General features: G+C 39.2%; 1 protein-coding gene across 6 annotated transcripts in view; it reads left to right on the forward strand.

The window, feature by feature from the left end:
• The window catches only part of LOC124178357 (DNA-directed RNA polymerase, mitochondrial), a 110742-nt gene extending 89414 nt beyond the window's left edge, over window positions 1–21328 (forward strand). For 2 of the 6 annotated variants that reach the window (XR_006869778.1, XR_006869781.1), the window contains 4 exons: window positions 7703–7794; window positions 9021–9196; window positions 9351–9595; window positions 20766–21328. Coding sequence is in view for 2 of the 6 variants with exons in the window: in XM_046561619.1 (XP_046417575.1) it covers window positions 7703–7794; window positions 9021–9150 (222 nt within the window). In the remaining 4 variants the exon portion in view is untranslated. Of the gene's footprint in view, window positions 1–7702; window positions 7795–9020; window positions 9197–9334; window positions 9670–20765 lie in introns of those variants that run through there. The other 4 variants (XR_006869779.1, XR_006869780.1, XM_046561619.1 and 1 more) reach the window with 4 other exon arrangements.
• The last annotated feature ends 221 nt before the right edge of the window (window positions 21329–21549 follow it).

Raw genomic sequence — 21549 nt, forward strand, 5'->3', positions numbered from 1 at the left:
ACGAGAACGAAATAAATCACATCACATCGAGAGAGATGTAAAAAAAACTGCGCGGTGCTATGTGAAGTGGGGGTTCCAGACTAAAAACGGCGAGGCGTAATATTTGAATGGTTGCTATAAATATGACGTTTTTTAAACCTATTGAGCGGGCGTAAAGTCTCACTTCTACTCCCGAAGGAGTAAAAGGCATGACGTAACAGGGACAAGAAGTTTGGTGTCAGCTCACTTCTACTCCTGCTCACGTGGCCCAGGTTGGTAAGTGGTACTTCATGCTCGCTTCATGGGTATTAAAAATTTCCGATGAGTGTAAAGTTCGCAGCGTGGGCCGCGAAAGTCATGTCGACACGGATACGAGTGCGAAGTACGTGGCACGAGGCGAAGGCAAGTGTTGCTATCACACGAGTTCTAGTATGAACGCAGCATGAGCCAAGGCAAGCGCTGTAATCACTTCCCGCACGTGTGACATACGCTACTTTTCCCAATAATTTTCAAGAAACGTTTGATTTGAGGAGGGATAAAGAATACCATTGACATCGCGTTAGATTAGGGTTAGGTAACTTAATTTGGAAGTGCGCTTACGCCAAAGGAAACTAAAATGTGTGAAATATAGCATTTCAATTGTGTGCATACTCGCTTTCAAATAACTCGTACCGTTTTCAACTGGTTACACCAGTGTACAACAGGTGTACACTGAAGTTGACCACTGATTTTTATTCGTATTTTGTGTTATTTGTAGTGCTGGATACACTTTGTACGCACCACGTTTCGCTGAAAAGATTGGTGCAAGAACGGTGCAAGATTTTTGCTCCTAGTGCAGGAGCTTGGATCAGTACGGTGTATACGGCGACCCCTATGACTGAAGCCACGATGGAACTCGTGGTGTATTGCTAGGTAGTAACGATTTTAGTACGGTAGCATTTTTTGTCGCATTTACTTCTATAAAGACCTAAAAAATAAAATTAATTTAGTATACAACAATTTGTTCTACAATAACTAAACTCTACTACCTTGCAGTATACTTTAAATTCAATCGGAACTTTCGTCATGAAAGTTGCCGTATTTACACAGCACTGACATGAGCTCCTATACTCAGGGCAAAAATCTGGCACCGTTCTTTTACCAATATTACCAGCAAAACATGATGCAACCGAAGTGTATCCGACATCACAAGTAACACAGCACACAAGTATAACAGTGCACGGCTTCCGTGTATACTCACAATCAGTGTCTATTAGTGTAACCAATTGGAAACTCTATCTGTTTTTCGCACTGTGCCATTGAGCTTAAGACCCAGCCACAATTTTATGGGCCATTAGTAGCACCTTCAGTGCTTCTAAAATCAAATTCTCGTTCACAGTTGTCTCAAAAGCATAATTTGTGAAACACGTGCGAATGGGCGACATCAGAACTCACCAAATGATAGAGAGCGCACCCTTAACCAATCACGGCACAGAGCAAGAGAGACAGGGTGTACTGGTATTACCTTTACTTTCTTTGCCACTCAGGCATGCGAGCATTGGAATGCTTCCAATACGTGTATAAGCTCGACGACAGCAGATGACAGTTACGATTCTGTATTGCATGAATATTTTCTCAAGTTATGTTACATTCTGTCAATTCTGAAGTGCTGTGTAAATTTTTAAATCCCAAAGCTGCCTGTAACTACCATTTAATTCAATTCAATATCTTGGCATGCTGTGCTATGCTCATAATCGTAGAGAATGAACCGCACATACGTACGTATGGGGCGCTGACATCGGGTTTCAGAAATATACAAGTGAGACAGAGCTAGTGGCGACTAGTGTCATTCTAGAGGTCTCCGGACGAACACGTAACGTCTTTTTGATTAGCTTCGCCATTTTCTACGATGTTGGATGTTCTATGTTGAATTCGTCAAAATTGGAAATTTTTTTTACCTCAATTAATTAATTACAACGTTTCGCTCGGGCTTCTTAAATTCCTAAAAAATTCCATGATCACAAATTCTTCAATTATAATATATATATTTACTAGGGGGGCTTCGCCCCTACGTGCTTCGCGCGCCAACCCCCATTTTCGGGTTTTGATAGAAGAAGGGTGGAAAGGCAGTAAGGGATTAGATTTTTGTAGGTACAGGAATGTATATGTGTAAAAGGTTGAGTGTTGAATCCCTGATTCCTAGATGGATGTATACATATACAGAAGGTGAAGGATCAAATTTTCATAAGCATTACGGTATAGGTATACGTAGGGTAGAGGGTTAAATCAGCATAGGTATAATGGTATATACTCTGATGCTGATTTTTGCTGCACCGCAGCCACCCAGCGAAGTGACCGAGAACTTACTGCGCGCACGATAATTCGGCGGCCCGCGATGTCAGCTGGAAAAAATTAGATCTTACAAAAGATATCGCGAGATTTTGTTCGGTGCCTGGCGTGGTCAACACGCCTCGAAATTTTCACCTTCGCTAAACCTCGGTTAATATGCTCGGTAGCTCAGTACCGCGGAAAGGGGAGGGGTAAACCTCAAATGCGCAACTTCCAATTCGAAACCTAGACATACGCAAGCTACCGCAATAATTGCTACGAAACCGAAACTATAACTAATTTCTCGACGGTGCGTCGCCAGGTTACCAAACAGACGACGTTGTCAATATCACCCGCGACTCGGAGCTTCGGGATGACTGCGAGATGACTTAAATCTAAATTCGACAACTTGAATTAAGGTAAACCTTATTTTATTCTTTACTCAATCTAAACTGTCCTAAATATTATGCTGTACTCGATTCGACATCACGAAATCATAATGAGATTAAACACAATCTCAGTGGTACTCATATCAACTTGAACGAAATCTGCACGATACGCAACTCCACACAACGAAAACGCAATCTCAATTCAACTCAAACTTAACTAAACGTCAACTCGACTAAACGCAATCGCAACGCATCCGAACTCAAATTTTCTCAACGTCCTCAAAAACGATATTCGCTAATTTCAACACTCCATTTCGGCAATTCGCGACCTACACGAGAGGTGACACTGAAAAACACGATACCACGACTTGACCCTGTACAGCGGAATTCGGGCTGTACGAAAATTTAAAACGAAAACGATGCAACTCAAAACCGTGACTACTCAACATTCTTAACACAGCAAAATTTACACAACTCCATAATGCACAACTCAGGCTACGGTCGCGAAGCGAAAGAATCGGCAAACGAATTTCAAGTACTTTTCGAAAATGCAACTCCAAAATGGCTATTCGTTATTCAGTAAGCCGTTACTCGATTACTCTTGTAATTCAGTGGCGAAAATATAAGCAGCGTTTACCGTTCTACATCCACGCAACAAATTCTCCAATCCCATCGTGATTTTTAGGCATCTCCATTGCTTCGCAGAACTCCAAAAAGAGACTATCTCGCACAATCGCCAGAAATAGAATGATTTCGAATCTCGGTACGCTATGCCCTACGTGACGTCATACCCACCACAATACGCAATAATTGATCCGTCATCGATTTCGTAGATTGCGCAACTTGACACGCACCTGTCGCAGCATAGCGGCGCAGAACTTAACGCTAGATCGCAATTTCCACCTCCGCGCAGCTCCATGATATCCCAGGGGTAAGCTGGGTGGTGCTCCCTTGTCGTTAGTCGGTTCATCACAAATCAGCGGGTCAACTGTTGGCGGGGTGAGCGGGGGAAGCTGCGGCGCGCCGGCCGTTGGCGGGAATCGCGTTCGTCTTGGATTCTCACGATGTAGGGATCTCCGTTGGTTCCCCTCCGCAGCCTTGACATCCTTCCTTGGAAATAGTCGTTATTCCTCCACTCCGTAATTTCCTCGAATTCGTTGTTGACATCCTGCTTGATGCCGTTCTCGGAAACAAAAAAACAAAAAGCCTAATATATCTTATTCGCTACTCGGTACAGTGTCGCCTCTCGGAATTTCGGATGCGTGACTTCAGTTCTGGCGCTCTTTTGTTAATGCCTCGCTACTTGATACCGGAAACCCCGAAATGTTGGTAGCGTCTAGGGTTCAGAGAGCTGTTTGTAACGGACTATCGAAATGCCACGTTACAATACATATATAATAATAAAAATAAAAATGTCAACAAATCAATTTGACTTTTTTGCGATAACATCCTGAATCGCACGTGATCTCATTTCAATGATTCCATCCTATAACTTAGTCGACGAATAAGAATTTAATTAATACACAAAATGAAAATATACAGTTATTTGAAAGCGATTTCTTCATGTAATTAAACTAACAATTCATATTTTCCGCGCATGCTGCTAACTCAAAATTATGGAAAATACAGTCGCTCGCAAAACATCAGTTTATTTCAAATCAAAGCCGAAGCATCTTCTTCCTTTTAGCCGACGAAATACGGATGAGTAGTCTCTCCTTCTCCCACCTTTCCTCAATTCTAAACAATACTATACTTATGTAATACCATTGCTACCAATGATCTACAGAATGGATTGTGAATCAGAACTGATCTTACCCATTGTTCACGAGACTGCTGGTTAGAAGAAAAAAGTGCAAGCTTCCGGTCACATTACATCTTTTTCTATCGCATATACGACTATCCGAAAGATACCGTTAACAATTTGGATGTCAGATTTTTTTAAATCAGTTTTGAAATATCTTCGAATCATTTTACTAAGGAACTAATGTAAATAAACTCTTTTTAACTTGCATGAGCCTTAGAACTTTACACTCACCTGAAGGAGACTGTAGTGTTTATTATAAGTAAACACATTTTTGTGTTCCGAATAATGAATTTATGTTATATTTTGCACCCATCACGCTTTGATCAACATAATCAACCAATCACGGTTTTTATCTCTTGCAAATAGCATCTTCTCCACCTCGCTTTGAACTATGAATATGTCAAGCGTTCAAAGAGATCGCATTTTGTTAGTTAACAATTTGCATAATTTCTCTGAACGGTACACTGAACTAAAAATTTGTATGAACTAGGGGCTTCGCCCTTGCGCGCTTCGCGCGCCAACCCCATCTCGGCGCCACGCGCCTCGTTGTTCGGCGCTTCGCGCCTCACTATATCCTTACGCATTGTCTAGTAGACAGGCGAATTCCTTCATGTTGATTTGATGACAGGTCTGCACTTGCTGTCCACTTCAATTCCTTCTGTGCTTACTTTTCTTTTTTTCATCAATCTAAGCTTCCATTCGTTGGTTGAAAATTGGTGTTCCTTCTCTATTGATATCGATCTATCTCCTTGACTTGCTGAATTATTTTTGCTACCGCTCTGCCCGTTATTCTCCAAAATCGCCTTCTTTATATTATTTTTTTCTGTATATTTGTGTTGCTGTTCACTCCGCAAAACACCTCTTTCTCTTGTGGTTAACATAGATCCTGGTCGTCCTCTTGCCTGGTTATAGGAATATTTGTTTATTATTATTCTATGGCTTATTTGGTTATTCGCACTTACAATTTTATTTTCCTTTTTCTTTTGTGATACGTCCGACCATCCACCGTCTTCATCGCCTTGTCTGCTGCTTGAAACTCCTCCTTTCTCCATTGTCATCATAAATCCTGGCTATCCTTTTGACTGTTTGGTGATATATTTAGATTTACTATTATTTGATTGTTACTTTTCATACTTATTACTCACTATCTGAATTTTATTTTGGTTATGCAAGACATCAAAGTGTCCACTGTCTCCGTCGCCGGTGAAGAGTAGCGAGAATTGTGTTTCATTTTGTGATCCGATCCGGTGTGGATGAATTTATTCTTCGCGATACACGATTAAACATATCTTAAAAATGTCCGCAGCTGCAGCTAATTCTGCTTCTCCCCCGTATATTCCATTTTTATTCATATGTGATTTGTAATCACCAGGTGACCTAATCACAGCACCGTTTGACTCATTACCTGTAATAAAACCCGCAAATGTAGACCGATCATCCACTATATTTGAAACGATACTCAGTCTCACCTCTGCGTGTCGATCTTGAGTGCCGTATACACAATATGCCAAGGCGCAAAAGACAATTCCCGTCGGGAATCATCTTGATAATTTTCGTTTGCATGTTCATTTTTTGCGCGTCAGAAACAGATACCTATAAAGATATTTGTCAAAGACTGTCATAAACAGCCGATGACAGCTGTCAAAGGGTTTGCCAGATGCTTTTTGTTTTGTTTTCGGGATCTCACCCCACCGCCAACTTCATGCGTATACTATTGTTATTATAATCTTTTTTATACTATTGTTATTATAGTCTTTTTTTACTATTGTTATTATAATCTTTTTCTACCTGTTCATTTGTTTGAAACTTTTTTATTAGATAGAGAAACAAGTACATTCTCGAGGGCTATGAGACTCTTATATCCGAGACAGCCGATTCATGCACTGCAATTTTTGCTTCAGATTTTCTGAATACATAATAGAGATAGTACTATATTTTTATGGATTTCGTGAACCTTGCTCGAACTCATGAAACCATACGGCGTTTTGTGAGTTCGAATCTCCTGGTATTTCTTTATAGACTTTTCTTCGTTTTTTATTTTTTTTATTTAAACTTTTTTTTTATTCAATTGAATGTCAGTATCTGCACACAATTTATTAATTACGTGTAGATGCTATCGTTTGATGTATTAAAATAAAGAAAAAAAAACGGGTGCGGTAGGAGAAGCGGAGAAATACGGGGAGAGTCGATGTAGCAGCGCGGCTCCCCGCCATGGCTCCACGCCGAGCACAAATCGCCGAGAGCACGAGCTTCGTAAGGCGAGAGTCGGATGGCTCTACTGTCGACCGACGGTAGGGCCATTATACGGATTTACGAGTCGCAGAAAGTTTTGCTTCAAGCGGCCCATAAGCCGTACGCTTCTATAGGCCTCCATTCTTCGTTGCGGAAAGTAATGAAGTCAACAAATTTTATGGATCGTACACAATGTTCCGAAATATTTCTAGTACGCCTGTGTGATTACTCGTAGACTTCAGTTATTTATTTTTTCTCCTAATCGATTAAGCCAAATTTTTATCAATCGACTAATTGGAAAAATAATTAACAGAAGACTACGATTAATTGATCAATCGCACAGTTATAAATTCTAAAATGTAGTCAAAACATTCCCAATATCTATATTCAGTGTTTTTCAACCTGTGGGTCGCGCGTCCTAGAGAGGTCGCGGTTGCAAGCCAGGTAAAAGTAAAAGGCAAGGGTTGTAGGTCTTACACTACAATAAAAATACAACATTTTTTAATAAATTGTCGAATCATGGCTGTATTTTTGAGACGTAAATAATCAAATCTTTTTCTAATTGGAGCCTATTTCTCTTCGTAGTTTTTATGTTTACCATGGAAAATTAAATGCGTCGCTTCTGAAGTCACTAACATAGTTTTTTTTATGGAGCTTGGGGGTTGCCAGATTTTTTGTACTTGTAAAGGGGTCGAGAATTCAATAGGGTTGAAAAACACTGGTCTACATTATGATGATGGCAAGCAATAGATTCTAGGAATGCGTTATGTAGTGACATTTCTACAGGATCATTGATGAGTTGCTGAACTCTAGTGGTATTACAAAAGTAATCATTTTTTCGGTGTTATAAAAAAAAAATCGAAGTAACGTTCTCAGAGTGATTAAGTATATTGTGTGTTCGAGAGTGATTTAAAGCCTGTGTATCAATTGCCTTGAGCGCGTTACATTGTTACTGACTGTTTGACACATACGAAAAATAATTTGATTTCAGATTTGTCGTGAACAGTTTGTGGCACTGCACTCTGAACCAATTCTACATAATCTTTCAAATTTCCTTGTTGAAAGATTCGGTTACAAAGAAAGGTTTGTATGATCTTGTATTGTTGGGTAACTGTACCAGTAGTCGGCCATGCAAACGTTTTCTTTTGGATAAAGTGGAAAAGTTGGGTAATTTTTTAAACCAAATTGAGTGGCCACCCTAACGTTGGATACTCGGCTCCTCTTGTGCATAATTGCAAAGTATAACCATAATTACTTTAACGAAAGTTTGGATAATGGTACAGTACTATTAGATAATACGATGCAGTACAGAACATTATACAGTATTGCATATATTTTGACATTATTCTCACACATACAATAGGTTTTTTTTAACCTTTAGGCCGCCGCATGGCCAGTATACTGGCCAAGCTATAGTCAAATAACTTGAAAGTGGATTATTTGAATAAACCTTAAAAACAGCTACTGAAACCAGCAGTTACACGCAAAAAAAATTTGTTGAATTTACCAACTGTGGTGTGTTAAGATGACGAACAAAATATCTTGTCGATTCAAATGAAGGTGTTTGCACTCAATAACGGGTATAATTGTTCTGATAACTTTTTTTTTTGTTGAATTACATAAGATTTCGTTAATTCAAAAAACATTTCTTCAACCATTCTTTATCGCCATGTTTACATATAAACACATCCTTTTTCTATCGATAGTAGTAGCCACACGCACTAATGTTTTTAGACAAGAGCAATCAACTCTAAAATTGATAATTTGGATAAATCTTATCATATTCTAACACTTTTATAGAATTATGAGCATTGAATTATACCGTATACTTTTATTTAAACAAAGTTTAGCACGTTTTGGCGGTAAATTTAGCCGTTAGTTGGAACTTACTCAGCAATACACAGGCTTGAAAAAAAAATTAATTTTTCAATATTTGTTCTACTATGGTTGATTACTGGTGATTTTGTTACACGTTCGTAAAATCTATCAATTTAATTTATTTTAGAAATTTCTACCAACAAATATGCATAAATCTCAAAGTTTGCCTCTAGTGATAATAGTCTTCAATCTCAATTTCCAAAAATATATATCGTAAACACAGGTGAAATACCAAAAACCCCTCACCAAATTTCATGTAATCCTTCAATAGTCAACTTCTGTAGTAAGTAACAAAACCTTATAGTCAACACCTCCGAACAGATAATTATAGCTATGACCTTAGAATTGACCACCATCATAGAGAAAAAATGTTTCAATTCGTTTCAAATATTATACAAATACGAAACCGTAAACTTTTTTCATATTTTTAGCGAGTTACGTGATGACGAGTCTGTACCAGCATCTGAGAAATTAAAATTGAACAATGTCTTAAAACAAGTCCCGGTACAAGGTACGTTCGATCTGAAAAGCGTTTTGGCCTCTGTGTACTTCTTCAGTTAGACATGATACACCTATGCGAAAAGAGCATACAAAATGAACGTAAAAGGTAATATTTCAATTGATCACTTACTTTATTGATAAAAGAATCTAGGTAAACATAAAAGATAGCATCTGTACTTTAGTCTCACTATTTTCAATATTGTTGAAAATCTCAAACGGTAATTTCCATTTGAATGATCAATAGTAACATGAATTTTCAGTTGCAACAAAAATTGATCGAAGTAGCGTGCACAGTAACGTCACACTCGCTATCGGTGAGTCGTTTACACGCATGAATTGGCGGTACTTCGCAAACGCAGTTGATGCAAACTGCGTTATATCCTGTTCCCGAGTTCAGTTGATCTCCAACGATCATTCTCAAGTCTAAATTTGCAGGTGGAATCGAAAAACAGAATAATAATCGTGACACAGTTCTGCAAGATTGCAGATTTATGGACGAAGAAATGTGACTTTTTGTTGTAGTCCAAATAAATGTTGTAATACTACATGATACTTTAATAAAATTAATCACGACAATAATTGTTTGTACTTCATCATATTCAACATTTTGGAGTACCGAAACACCCACTATTTGAGAAGCAATCCAAATCAGACCATATAATGTGGTTATAGACTGAGGGTTGGGCGAGGTGAGCAACTCACGTACACAAATTGATAGGAGCAATTATATCAGTATCTATTTAATATATATGTAATATACTTATCCCTGAGATGTGGATGGGATACAGGTTCTTAACTCTAGTAGTGAATAAGTTCAGGCTTTAATTTAAGTGTTCATTACAGTGTTGTACATAAGAGTGACACGTCTTTGTCTGCAACGCAGTCAGAACTGAACTCCCTTCTCAGGTCAATTGACCCTCTGTCCCCGTTCACCTCCCACTCCACTCTTGCATCCCTCAACGTCATACTTTCTCCTACACTCTGTACAAAATACCTTATTACTATACCTAAAACTACCTGATGGCCTGTGCATACTCGCATGTTTCTATTTTTTCGATATTACACTCGGCCATTCTGCAAGGACATCTGCCCTCAGATGTTTTATTCTGCTTCGCTGCTACCTGAATCGTCGTCCTCGTCGTTGGCACCCCACAGCTTCATGGAGTCAGCCGTTGTTGATGTTTGGTTAGGCCCTTCGTGCTCCCCAACCTTTTGAACTGTGTAGCGGTCATTTCGTAATGCCCGTATTACTCTATACGGACCCAAAAACTTGCCTTTCAGCTTTAACCCAGCTCCGAACTGCGTCCTTTTTATTGCTACTAAGTCGCCGCTCTCGTACTGCCGGGCATCCTTCCTCCCTTTATTGTAGTTTCTTTTGTTCTTCTCTTGTGCTTCAGTGATCGCTTTTGCTGCCTCCTCGCGCAACACACACCTGTTTTCATCAAATTGTGCTGTCCACTCTGCTTCAATCAATTCTCTGACCTGCCTGTCCTCCTTGACCCGCATATCCACCCCAACGAGCAACTGAAATGGCGTCTTCCCGGTGCTCCTGTTGACTGTGGAGTTCAAAAACCTTTGCACCTTCTCGACATGCTTGTACCAATCGTCTGGATTAGGCGCCGTCAGTTTTGTTAACAATGGTATGAGAGTACGGTTTACTCTCTCTACCTGTCCGTTCCCCCTGGGAACTCCGGTCGTAATTAAGGAATGCTCTACACCTTCTTCGATACAGTAGTCCCTGAATGCATTGGACGTAAATGCTGTCCCTCGATCGGAGATGATTCGTTTCGGATTTCCAAAAACGGCAGCTTGCTTTGTCAATCTGTCTAATACCTCCACCGTATCAGTAGATTTAGTGGGATAAAGCCACGTGAACTTTGTAAATGCATCCACCACTACAAAAATATGTGCATATCTTTTCTTCGTAACAGTCATGGAGCCCACATGGTTATTATATATCAATGGTGTAACGTAAGGGTATAAATGATTACTCACAACACAGCGGGATGATATTTAACGTATGGATTTATTATGTATAAAGATACGGCTATGCAACGAGCATGCCGGAGTACATATGTGCTTGTCGGAGCCATGCACACAACTGACTCGCTCTCTGAACGTGAGAGTAGAGGCGCTACGGTATCACACATACATATGCAACTAGGAATGTATATCAATACATTACAACTTTCCCTCTTGTTTAATAAGAAGCCTCGGAGAGCGTCGTGGCATTGGTTTTATTAATTGATCTGAGTGTCGTTTATGCATCTCACCCGAGTCTGCTTGTACAGTATAGGTTTGCGGCGCAGTTTGCTTAACTATTTTACCATGAACTCTCTTCTCGTCTCTTACCCCGTGCGCATCCATATACACATTATCGCCAACCTCGAGTATAACATTGCGATTACCGGCTCTCGCTATTATTTGACGCCTTTGTTGGCATTCCACATAATCAGATGCACTTGGCTTTAAGGTATCGAATTTGTTTCTTATCTCGCGGTTGTACATTATACTCGCCGGGCTTCTACCTGTAGTTATGTGTGGGTAATTTCTGTAATCAAATAAGAATAGATTTGTGGCATATTCTACACTCTTACCCCCTTTTACTATTTTTTTTTACCTTATCTTTGAAGGTTTGTATAAAGTTTTCTGCCGCACCGTTTGTGGCTGGGTGGTACGGAGGCGAAAAGGAGTGTCGAACATTATTTAGTTTTAAAAATGTTAAGAATTCTAGACTTCTGAATGGAGGCCCTCCGTCTGTTACAACGTGCATAGGCAATCCAAATCTAACAAAAAGATTTTTGAATTCTTTTATGACTCTTTTCGCATCCGTATTGTTTTTACAATTTATTATTTCTGGCCATTTGCTACTCGCATCTATTACAATCAAATACGTATCATTTCCAAATTTGGCAAAATCACAATGTATTCGTCCCCACACTTTGGTAGGCCACGGCCAAGGTGTGAGTGGCATTTTATTTGGTGCTTTACGTTCGATTAAACACGTTTTACAATTATTTGCAATATTCTCTATTTCGGCGTCTATACCTGGCCAGTACACATACGAGCGGGCGAACATTTTCATTTTCACCATTCCAAAATGTGTGGCGTGAAGCTCGTTTAAGATAGTAGAACGCATTGACTCAGGAATGCACGCGCGTATTCCCCAAAACAGACAACCCTTTTCTACTGTAAGTTCAAATCTAATTTTATAATATTGTTTTTCTCTATCCGATAAGTCATCAAAATAAGGCCATTCTCTTGTTACATATCGTATTACATTTTTTAGAACCTCATCTTTTTTGCTTTCAGATTCTAGCATCTTGCTATCAAAAGCTGTTGCTGAATCTTCAAAAAAGTTTATATACAGTGGATCTTGATTACACATAATTGAAATATCTATAGGGTCCTCAATCGGTAGACGCGATAGCGCATCTGCATTTGCATTATTTTCAGACTTTACGTGCTCAATTCGATACTTAAATCCGGAAAGGAAATACGCGTACCTTCGTAATCTATTGTCTGCCGTTTGAGGTAATCCCTTCCTAGGCCCTAATATTAGCTCTAACGGTTTATTATCAGTGCGGAGAGTTATCACTCTGCCAAATATAAATTGGTAGAATTTTTTAAAACCGAAGACAATAGCCATCGCTTCTTTGTCAATTATGTTGCGTTTTAGTTCCTTGATTGCAATTCTTTTAGAAGCGTAAGCTATTGGCCTTTCTGACTTATCTTTATAACGGTGCGATAAAATCGCGGATAACCCATAGTCTGACGCGTCGCATGCTAATATTATCTCTTCAGATGGGTCATAGTGTGCTAAAAAACTTTGTGCACTTAATTCAGTTTTTAGCCATATGAATGCATTTTCACATGCATCATCCCATTCTAGCTTTTTCTTACTCAGTAAGTCATACAAGGGAGCTAATTTTGTCGATCTATTCTCTAAGAATCGAGCGTAAAAATGTACAAGACCTAAAAAGGAAGCTAGTTGCTTATCATTTTTAGGGCGCGGGGCTTCAACCATTGCTTTTACTTTTGAATCGGATTTGTGTAATCCATCTTTGTCTATTGTAAAACCCAAAACCTCTATTTTATTTTTTAAAATGTTACATTTGAATTTATTTAATCGTAAGTTACAATCGTCTAATCTTTCACATGTTTTTAAAAGACTATCATCATGCTCTTCTCTATTTTTACCTGATATGTAAATATTATCTAGGTAAGCGATAACCCCTTTTATACCGCGTAGAATTTCGTCCATTTTGCGTTGCACATCTGCTGGTGCTTGTGAGACCCCCTCTGGTATTTTTGTATATCTAAATAACCCTTTATGTGTTGTAATAGTTAATAATTCCGCGGAGCTAGCATCTACAGGAAATTGCATGTACTGATGTTTCATATCAAGTTCCGAGTAAAATTTGCCACCTTGCAATTCTGCAAAAATTTCATCTATGGTATGCAGCGGATATTTATCAATTACTATGTGAGGGTTTAGTGTAAGTTTAAAGTCACCGCATATACGGATAACGTCTCTCGATTTTGGTACCGGAACAATTGGTGTAGCCCACTCTGAAAATTCTACTGGAACAATATGTCCTAAACTTTCTAGTCTTTTCAATTCAATTTCAATAAGATGTTTTAAAGCATATGCTACGTGCCTACATTTTAGCGCAATAGGTTTTGTGTTTTCTTTTATGTGAATCTTTATAAAACTTTTCTTATATACACCCGGCGTGTCGCTAAATAATCTTTCAAATTTTGTTGTTATATAATCATACAAGTTATCTATTTTATATAATTGACATTTGTCTGAAGTTGGTAAATTAAGAGGCCACACTCCAAATTCTTTTAGCCACAATCGACCTATTAATGCCGGTCCCGGCCCAGGTAAAACAAAACAATTTAAAGTTTTCTCTATGTTATTAAATACTATTTTTACATCGATTAATTCGCCTAGTGGCTTTTGTGGTTGACCGCAATACGCTTTCAATTCACTTGTTGTATTATGTAATTTCAAGTTTGAAAAATATTGATCATAAATTCTTTTTGAAATAACAGTAGCGTAAGTGCCCGAATCAACTTCAAAATAAACATTGATGCCGTTTACATTTAATAATATAAACATAGGAGTTGCTTCAACATTTTGTTTACTTGTATGTTTATATAATGCATTACTCTCATTACTCTTAACCTTAGCACAATTGTAAGCGTCATTTTCTAATTTTAGATTTGCATTTACATTAACATGCGGTACATCGTCATTTACAATATTTGTTTTACAATCTACTATAGTTTCATATTCGTTATATTCAGTAAGATTCAATTTGAAAAAATCATATTCGCTTGACTCTTCGACTCGTTCATCATTTTCCGATTGCAGTAAGTTAACATTTGTATTTGTCGGAAATTTATTTCCCGTAAAACTACATACTTGGGCTAAATGCCCTTTTACATTACACTGATGGCCCACCAAATCACGATATCTGCACTCCTCACGCGTGTGATTTCCCTTGCCGCAACAATAGCACTTCACTACACTTGTTTTCTGCGTTGATCGTTGACCTTGCCGTGCTTCGCTTGATGATCGTTGATTTCTGTGTTGTTGCTGCTGTCTTCCGTTGTAGTTATTTTTATATCCTTGGTTTCTTCCTTGATAACTGCTGCCTCGATGCTGCTGCCATGGTTGTCTAGCACCGCGTAATGCAAATACATCTGCTTTTGCATTTCTTGTATCTAATGCATTTTCTGAAGATGCGGCGTCTTTTTCTGCTGACTCTCGAGTGGTAGCAATTTCACATGCTATTTTAAATGTCAGAGATTTTTCTTCAAACAGTTTCACTCGGGTATTTCTATCTTTTATTCCGCAAACAAACTGGTCCTTCAGTGCATCATCCAGGTTACTAAAATTGCAATATAGCGATAGTTTTTTTAGGCGCGCTACGAAATCAGCAATAGTTTCGTTTTCTTTTTGACTGGCTTTGTGAAAAGTGCAGCGCTCCATTGTCTCTGATGGTTTTGGTTTAAGGTGGTCAGACATGAGTTTTATATTTTCGGCGAACGAAGTATCTTTTATTTTCTTTGGAGCCGCGAGCTGTTTCAATAGTGCGTGTGCGTCGTCGCTTAAATGCGTAACCAAGTTTGCTATTTTAATCGACTCGTCCGTGATCTTTTTTGCGGTGAAAAAGAAATCTAATTTATCTTCAAACAGCTCCCAATCGTCGTCTAAGTTAAATTGAAAATGTGGATCGCCCATATCGCTATCTTTGTCTGAATCGACGTTGCTAGTGTCGTCGCTGCTGGACTTATCGTTTGCTACCTTTTCTTGTGTAGGTAACGTAGTTTTCTTAATTGGTTTTTTTGATTCCGACCCGTCTACTTGCGTTTGTGAGCTCGCTGCTTGCTCTGATGTTTCTTTCTTTTCACTTTTTTTTATTTCTGATCTAAGTAATTCACGCAACGTGTTATAATTTTCACCCTCTTCAAATGCTACACCTCTGTTTTGTAATTCTTGTATTATCTCTCCTTTGTTTAGATTTTGTATCCAGCCTGTTTTATTCGACATTAATTTGCAACGTTGCTCCTTTGAATTTAATGAATGTAATTTTATGAACTATTAGCCCCTTCCGACTAAATATAGTGACCGATTTATTTTCTTTTTTTAGAACAATTTTCACTGCGTAATACGCCTTTCCGTATTACGCTTAACTGCAAATCTTCAATTGCTTCCCGAACACGTGTTTGCCACTAACCTCAAAATAGTTTTTGAGCGCGTGGTAAAGGTTTATCTGTAATAGTACGCGGGATTCTTTTTCTCGTCGCCAGTTATTATATATCAATGGTGTAACGTAAGGGTATAAATGATTACTCACAACACAGCGGGATGATATTTAACGTATGGATTTATTATGTATAAAGATACGGCTATGCAACGAGCATGCCGGAGTACATATGTGCTTGTCGGAGCCATGCACACAACTGACTCGCTCTCTGAACGTGAGAGTAGAGGCGCTACGGTATCACACATACATATGCAACTAGGAATGTATATCAATACATTACAATGGTCAATATGGTAAGTATCCAACGGCGTGTCTCCTTTGTCCAAAGGTTTCAAATACCCCTCTTGTTTACCCATTTTCCGCTCAGCCAAAATGCACTCTAAACAGTTGGCTATCACGTGCTCAACCTTTTCTCGCAGCCCCTTAAACCAGAAGTCTTGCTTAACAAACGCTTCGGTCTTTGTGACCCCAAAGTGGCCACGTTCGTGTGCCTGCTTGACTACCTGGGTCTGCATCGCCTTAGGTACTACAATTAGCAAATCGTCTTTACAATTTTTGTACAAAATATTATTTCTAATTACATACCCCTCGGTCCGGCTGCACGTTACGGCATCTATAAGCTTACGGACTTTACTGTCCTTGTTTTGTGCGCTTCTTAAACGTGCAATCAGCCCATCTTCACTCTCGCTTACACACATGACACTCGGCAATGGATTTCAGCTTAATGCATCAACATGCTGCATACTTTTACCTGGCCGATGACATACTTCATATTTAAAATCACCCAACAATAAAGCCCATCTGGCCACACGCAAACATAAATCTTTCTTTTTCATGGTCATTGCAAACGCTTGACAATCAGTTACGATAGTAAATGGTATAGGCAGTAAATACACTCTGAACTTAACCAATGCCTTAACAATAGCTAGCACTTCTAATTCATAACTCGTGTACTTAGACTCTGCAGGAGTTGTTTTCCCACTGGCAAAATAAACCGGATGGAACCTCCCGTCGTCCGGGTCTAATTGCATCAATATTGCCCCGTACCCTTCTATAGACGCATCCGTATGCAATTCAGTCTTAGCCCCTATTCTGTATAATTTTAACACAGGATTATTGGTCAGTACTGCCTTTAAGGCCTCGTATGCTTCTGTTTCATGATCCCCAAACCGAAACTTTACGTCCTTTCTCAGTAAATCTGTTAACGGCTTAGCAATCTTCGCGTACCCTCTTATAAATTTTCTAAAATAACCCGTAAGTCCCAAGAAACTTTGGACTTTTTTGACAGATGTTGGCTTGGGAAAGTTTGCCACGGCCTGGGTTTTATGAGTAGATGGTTTTATGGTGTCTTTCGAAATGACATACCCCAAGTACTCGATTTCTTTTAACATGAAACGACATTTTTCCCAGTTTATAACTAGCCCGTACTCTTCGGCTAATTTTATAACCATTACCAAACGTTCCCATGCCTCCTGGAGATTCTTCGCCAGGATAACAATATCGTCCATATATACTATGACAACACCCTTATCTATAAGCTCCTTAAATATCATCGTAATATATTTCTGAAATACAATCGGGGAAATCTTTAAACCAAACGGCAATTTTAAAAACTCGTACGATCCCGTCGGTGTGACAAAACCTGTATATTTACGACTCTTTTCGTCTAGCCATACATGAAAAAACCCATTCTTTAAATCTAGCGTCGTAAAATACTCCGAACCCTGTAACGCGTCTAAAATATCATCTATTAACGGCAACGGGAAATGTGGACATTCAATAAGCTCATTTAACTCGCAAAAATCTATACAGACTCTAATTGAACCATCTTTTTTCCTTACTATTACTATAGGACTCGCGTATTCAGAATTTGACGGTCTTATCACTCCGTCCTCTACCCACATCTTCATTAAATCATCGACTTCTTTTTTTTCGCAAGGGGCCAGTCTTCGCGGCCGTCTAACAATCGGCTTCTCGCTCTTTAAAACAATTTTAGCTGTTAATTCAACATCCCGCGTCTTTTCCGGCTTATACCCGTTAATAATGTCTCTCAAAGCGTTTCGATAAGGTATATCTTCAACATAAGATAAGTCTACCTCCTTGGTCTTCTCTATAACATTTATACTAAATATCTCCGGCGCATTTACGTTAGTCTCGGCTTCATCTAATTTAAAAAACGTCACTTCACCTCGTTTGACCCTAACTTCTACTTGGTCCAAGAAGTCAGTACCCAACAATAAACCGTGATTTGTCAAAACCTTATTAGATACTACATGCAATGTTACTGGCAAATTGTGCCCATCAGTATTAATTACCTTAGAAAAATCACCCCAAGTTTCATTACCAGTGGATCCAACACCTGCAAACTCAATTCTGCGGTTACCTAAAGGTGGTGACCCCAATCTTACATACTCATCTGATCTTATAAACGTTAAATTACTTTTTTACTCCCCGTATCCACTAATGCTACAAACTTAGAGTCATCTATTGACACTTCCTTGGTGTACTTCTTCATATCTAGTCTTGAGATCACACATGATTCTTTCTTCTTGTCCGGGCACCGCGCCGCGATGTGCCCAAACTTATTGCAATTGAAACACTTCGCTCCTTTTTCTTTATCCGGACACTCCGCACTAACGTGATCTTCCACGCCACAATTAAAACACCTCGTTTTGTCACTTTTCTCACCAACTGCCCGCTTTCTCGGATGACCTTTTGCTTCCGGCTTCTTCGTCTTGTCGTCTTTCTTCTCGAAGGGCTTTGGCTTCGTCTTCATGTCCCTTTTCATCGCTTCGTACCGTTTGAACCGCTCTTTCAATACTTGCATCGTCTTGGCACCATACAGTGCACTTTTGTTTGTTACTTCGTCAGGAATACCCTGAATAATGTACTCAACTAATGATCGTGTATCCACTGTTCCTTGCCCTGCAATCTCACGCATAGCGTACATGTACTGTTGCAGCGTCTCCTTCGTTTTCTTCTTCCTTTGCCCCAGCTCTCGGTGAATCTGCTGATCTGTCACTTTTTCTTGGAATTCGTCCTCCAGGGCTTTCTTGAGCTTAGCCCACGTCTTCGTACACCTTTCCTGCCGCACAAAAGCCAACGCTAAACCCGCCAACATCTTCTTTCCGAACGCGACTTTGTGTACGTCAGTCCACCCACAAACTTCCGCCATCTCTTCAAAATCTTCAAGCCAACGAGAAACGTTCATCAAATCGTCCCCGCTGAACTTCTCCAATGAGTTCTCCACGTCTTTTAAGAGCAATAACGTCTACTTGGGTCTGTTCGGTCGTCGGATTACTGGGGTTGCACGGTCTACTTCGTCGTTGTTTTGAAGGTTCACCTCTTGGCCTGCCCCGGCGTCTTCCGGGATGCCTTCCGGTTCCTCTTCTTCGTCTTCATCTTCTTCTTCTTCGTCGTCGTCGTTGTCGTCTTCCTCGGCCTCTCGCGCCCCGTACTCCCGTTCCAACCTCAACGCCGCCATCAACCGCTGTAAAAGTTCCCGCTTCCGACCTAATACCCTGAGGCGTCTTCCCCTGAGCTCAGCTTTTAGCTCTGGTACGGTCATTTGGGCCACTTCTTCATCGGTTAAACCCAACACTTCGTTAACTCCTCCGTTGTTTGCCATTTTGTCAAACTACACTGTCACACTTAACTTTAAACTCGAACTGTCACAATCTAGATCCCGGTTGAGCCCCCAAATGTAATATACTTATCCCTGAGATGTGGATGGGATACAGGTTCTTAACTCTAGTAGTGAATAAGTTCAGGCTTTAGTTTAAGTGTTCATTACAGTGTTGTACATAAGAGTGACACGTCTTTGTCTGCAACGCAGTCAGAACTGAACTCCCTTCTCAGGTCAATTGACCCTCTGTCCCCGTTCACCTCCCACTCCACTCTTGCATCCCTCAACGTCATACTTTCTCCTACACTCTGTACAAAATACCTTATTACTATACCTAAAACTACCTGATGGCCTGTGCATACTCGCATGTTTGTATTTTTTCGATATTACATATATATATTTTTTTAATCTATAAATTTACCTGCACCTGAGGTTGAAATCCCAGCAGTTACAGTTACACCTTCAGGTACTAATACTATATCATTTTTATATTCTGAAATATCGAAAATCATTATATTGATTGGTATGGGTATCTACATACTGATTGATAAGGATTGTTAAGGATTAGTTGCGACTTTTGTGACGGAATCATTTAAATATCTGAAAATAAACCGGACAAACAGTTTTCTACGATATTTTTCACCACTATAACAAGGGCAAATTTATGTGCAGAACATCGCAATACAAAATTAATATATTAATAAGTGATCCATAAATTCAGAAGGAGGGTAATATTAGTAATCTACAACTATAGTTTCCATTTATGAATACTGAATAAACCACAATCCTTTATTTCGGCAAAGAAGCAACGTATAAGTTTAAACCAAAGTATTTCGCACTCATCATATTCGCATTTCACTTGCTATTTGAAATCATCCTCACATATGTACTCACACTCGCGTGCAATGTTTACCTGTCCTTTCTACCTCAAATCGAGCCGCTTGCCCGTGTCGCGACTCAAAACAAATCAGCTCTGTATCTTTTGTCCTATTATCTACTGTTGCGAAATCACGTCTGCATATCATCTATGTATATTCTCACTTTGTAAATCCTGAGTGTTCGTTCTGTTCTCTTGCGATACAGATCGTATCGCTTTGTATCTTCCTCAAATAAAGTATCCTTTATTGATAATTAAACACAATCCATTTCAATCGTCATCCCGCTTCCTCGCTATAGTCATTCATCACTAATTCGCGGATCCTACGTCAACGATCCAGTCTATTGTTGTCTCACCAAACATCCTTAAACACGTTTATTTTTTATACCAGGTTAATGAAACAAAATGTGAATTGTATCCTTTTACGAACCTCCGTATCCCGCAGAACAAAAACAATTTAGTGTTGGATCTGATTTTGGTGATGATTGTTGATCATCCAAGTATGATTTCCTTCAACTATAAAAGGTGCAATATTGGTTTCCTCTTCAGCTACACAAAAGTCATTATTACGGTTAAGTCGCTATGTTGAACAGTTTACATGATACCTGTGGGTTTGGTATATAAGAACGTAATATTTTGTACAGCTGTCTGGTATAATGAGAATCGACGGTTTCTGGAGTTTGAGCTCTATGAATAATTTTCCCACGTGTTCACGCCTTAAGGATCTCCGTGGTATTCTATATGCGTGATAAAATGTAAATTTATTCTTTAATTTAAACATCGCGCTCAGCGTCGAAGCCTTCGACCACACAATGTAAACCTAACGATGTAAACCCCGTATCATCGACGATATGCCCCGGCCGCGAGATTGACTCGTGAGTATTGTATACACAATCGTCGATGCGTACACACGTTGTATATACGCAAATAATAAAAATTATTGTTCACATTCAACACGAGCTTACCATTTTTCCGCCCGTTCCGTAGAATTAGAATCCTCTCCTTCGTGCAAAATTAACTAGCTACAAGTTCTGTGCTTAAATGTAAGTAATTATTAAATAAAATAAAATAAATAAAATAAATTTGTCCACGGTCCGAAGGCGTGGACACCACGCCTTTATGTATTTTGCAACTTCGAACCGTAGTTAAAACGTAATTTATTTTCGTATTTCCAG

This window comes from Neodiprion fabricii, chromosome 3, assembly GCF_021155785.1.
Source record: "Neodiprion fabricii isolate iyNeoFabr1 chromosome 3, iyNeoFabr1.1, whole genome shotgun sequence".
Taxonomy (NCBI): Eukaryota; Metazoa; Arthropoda; class Insecta; order Hymenoptera; family Diprionidae; genus Neodiprion; species Neodiprion fabricii.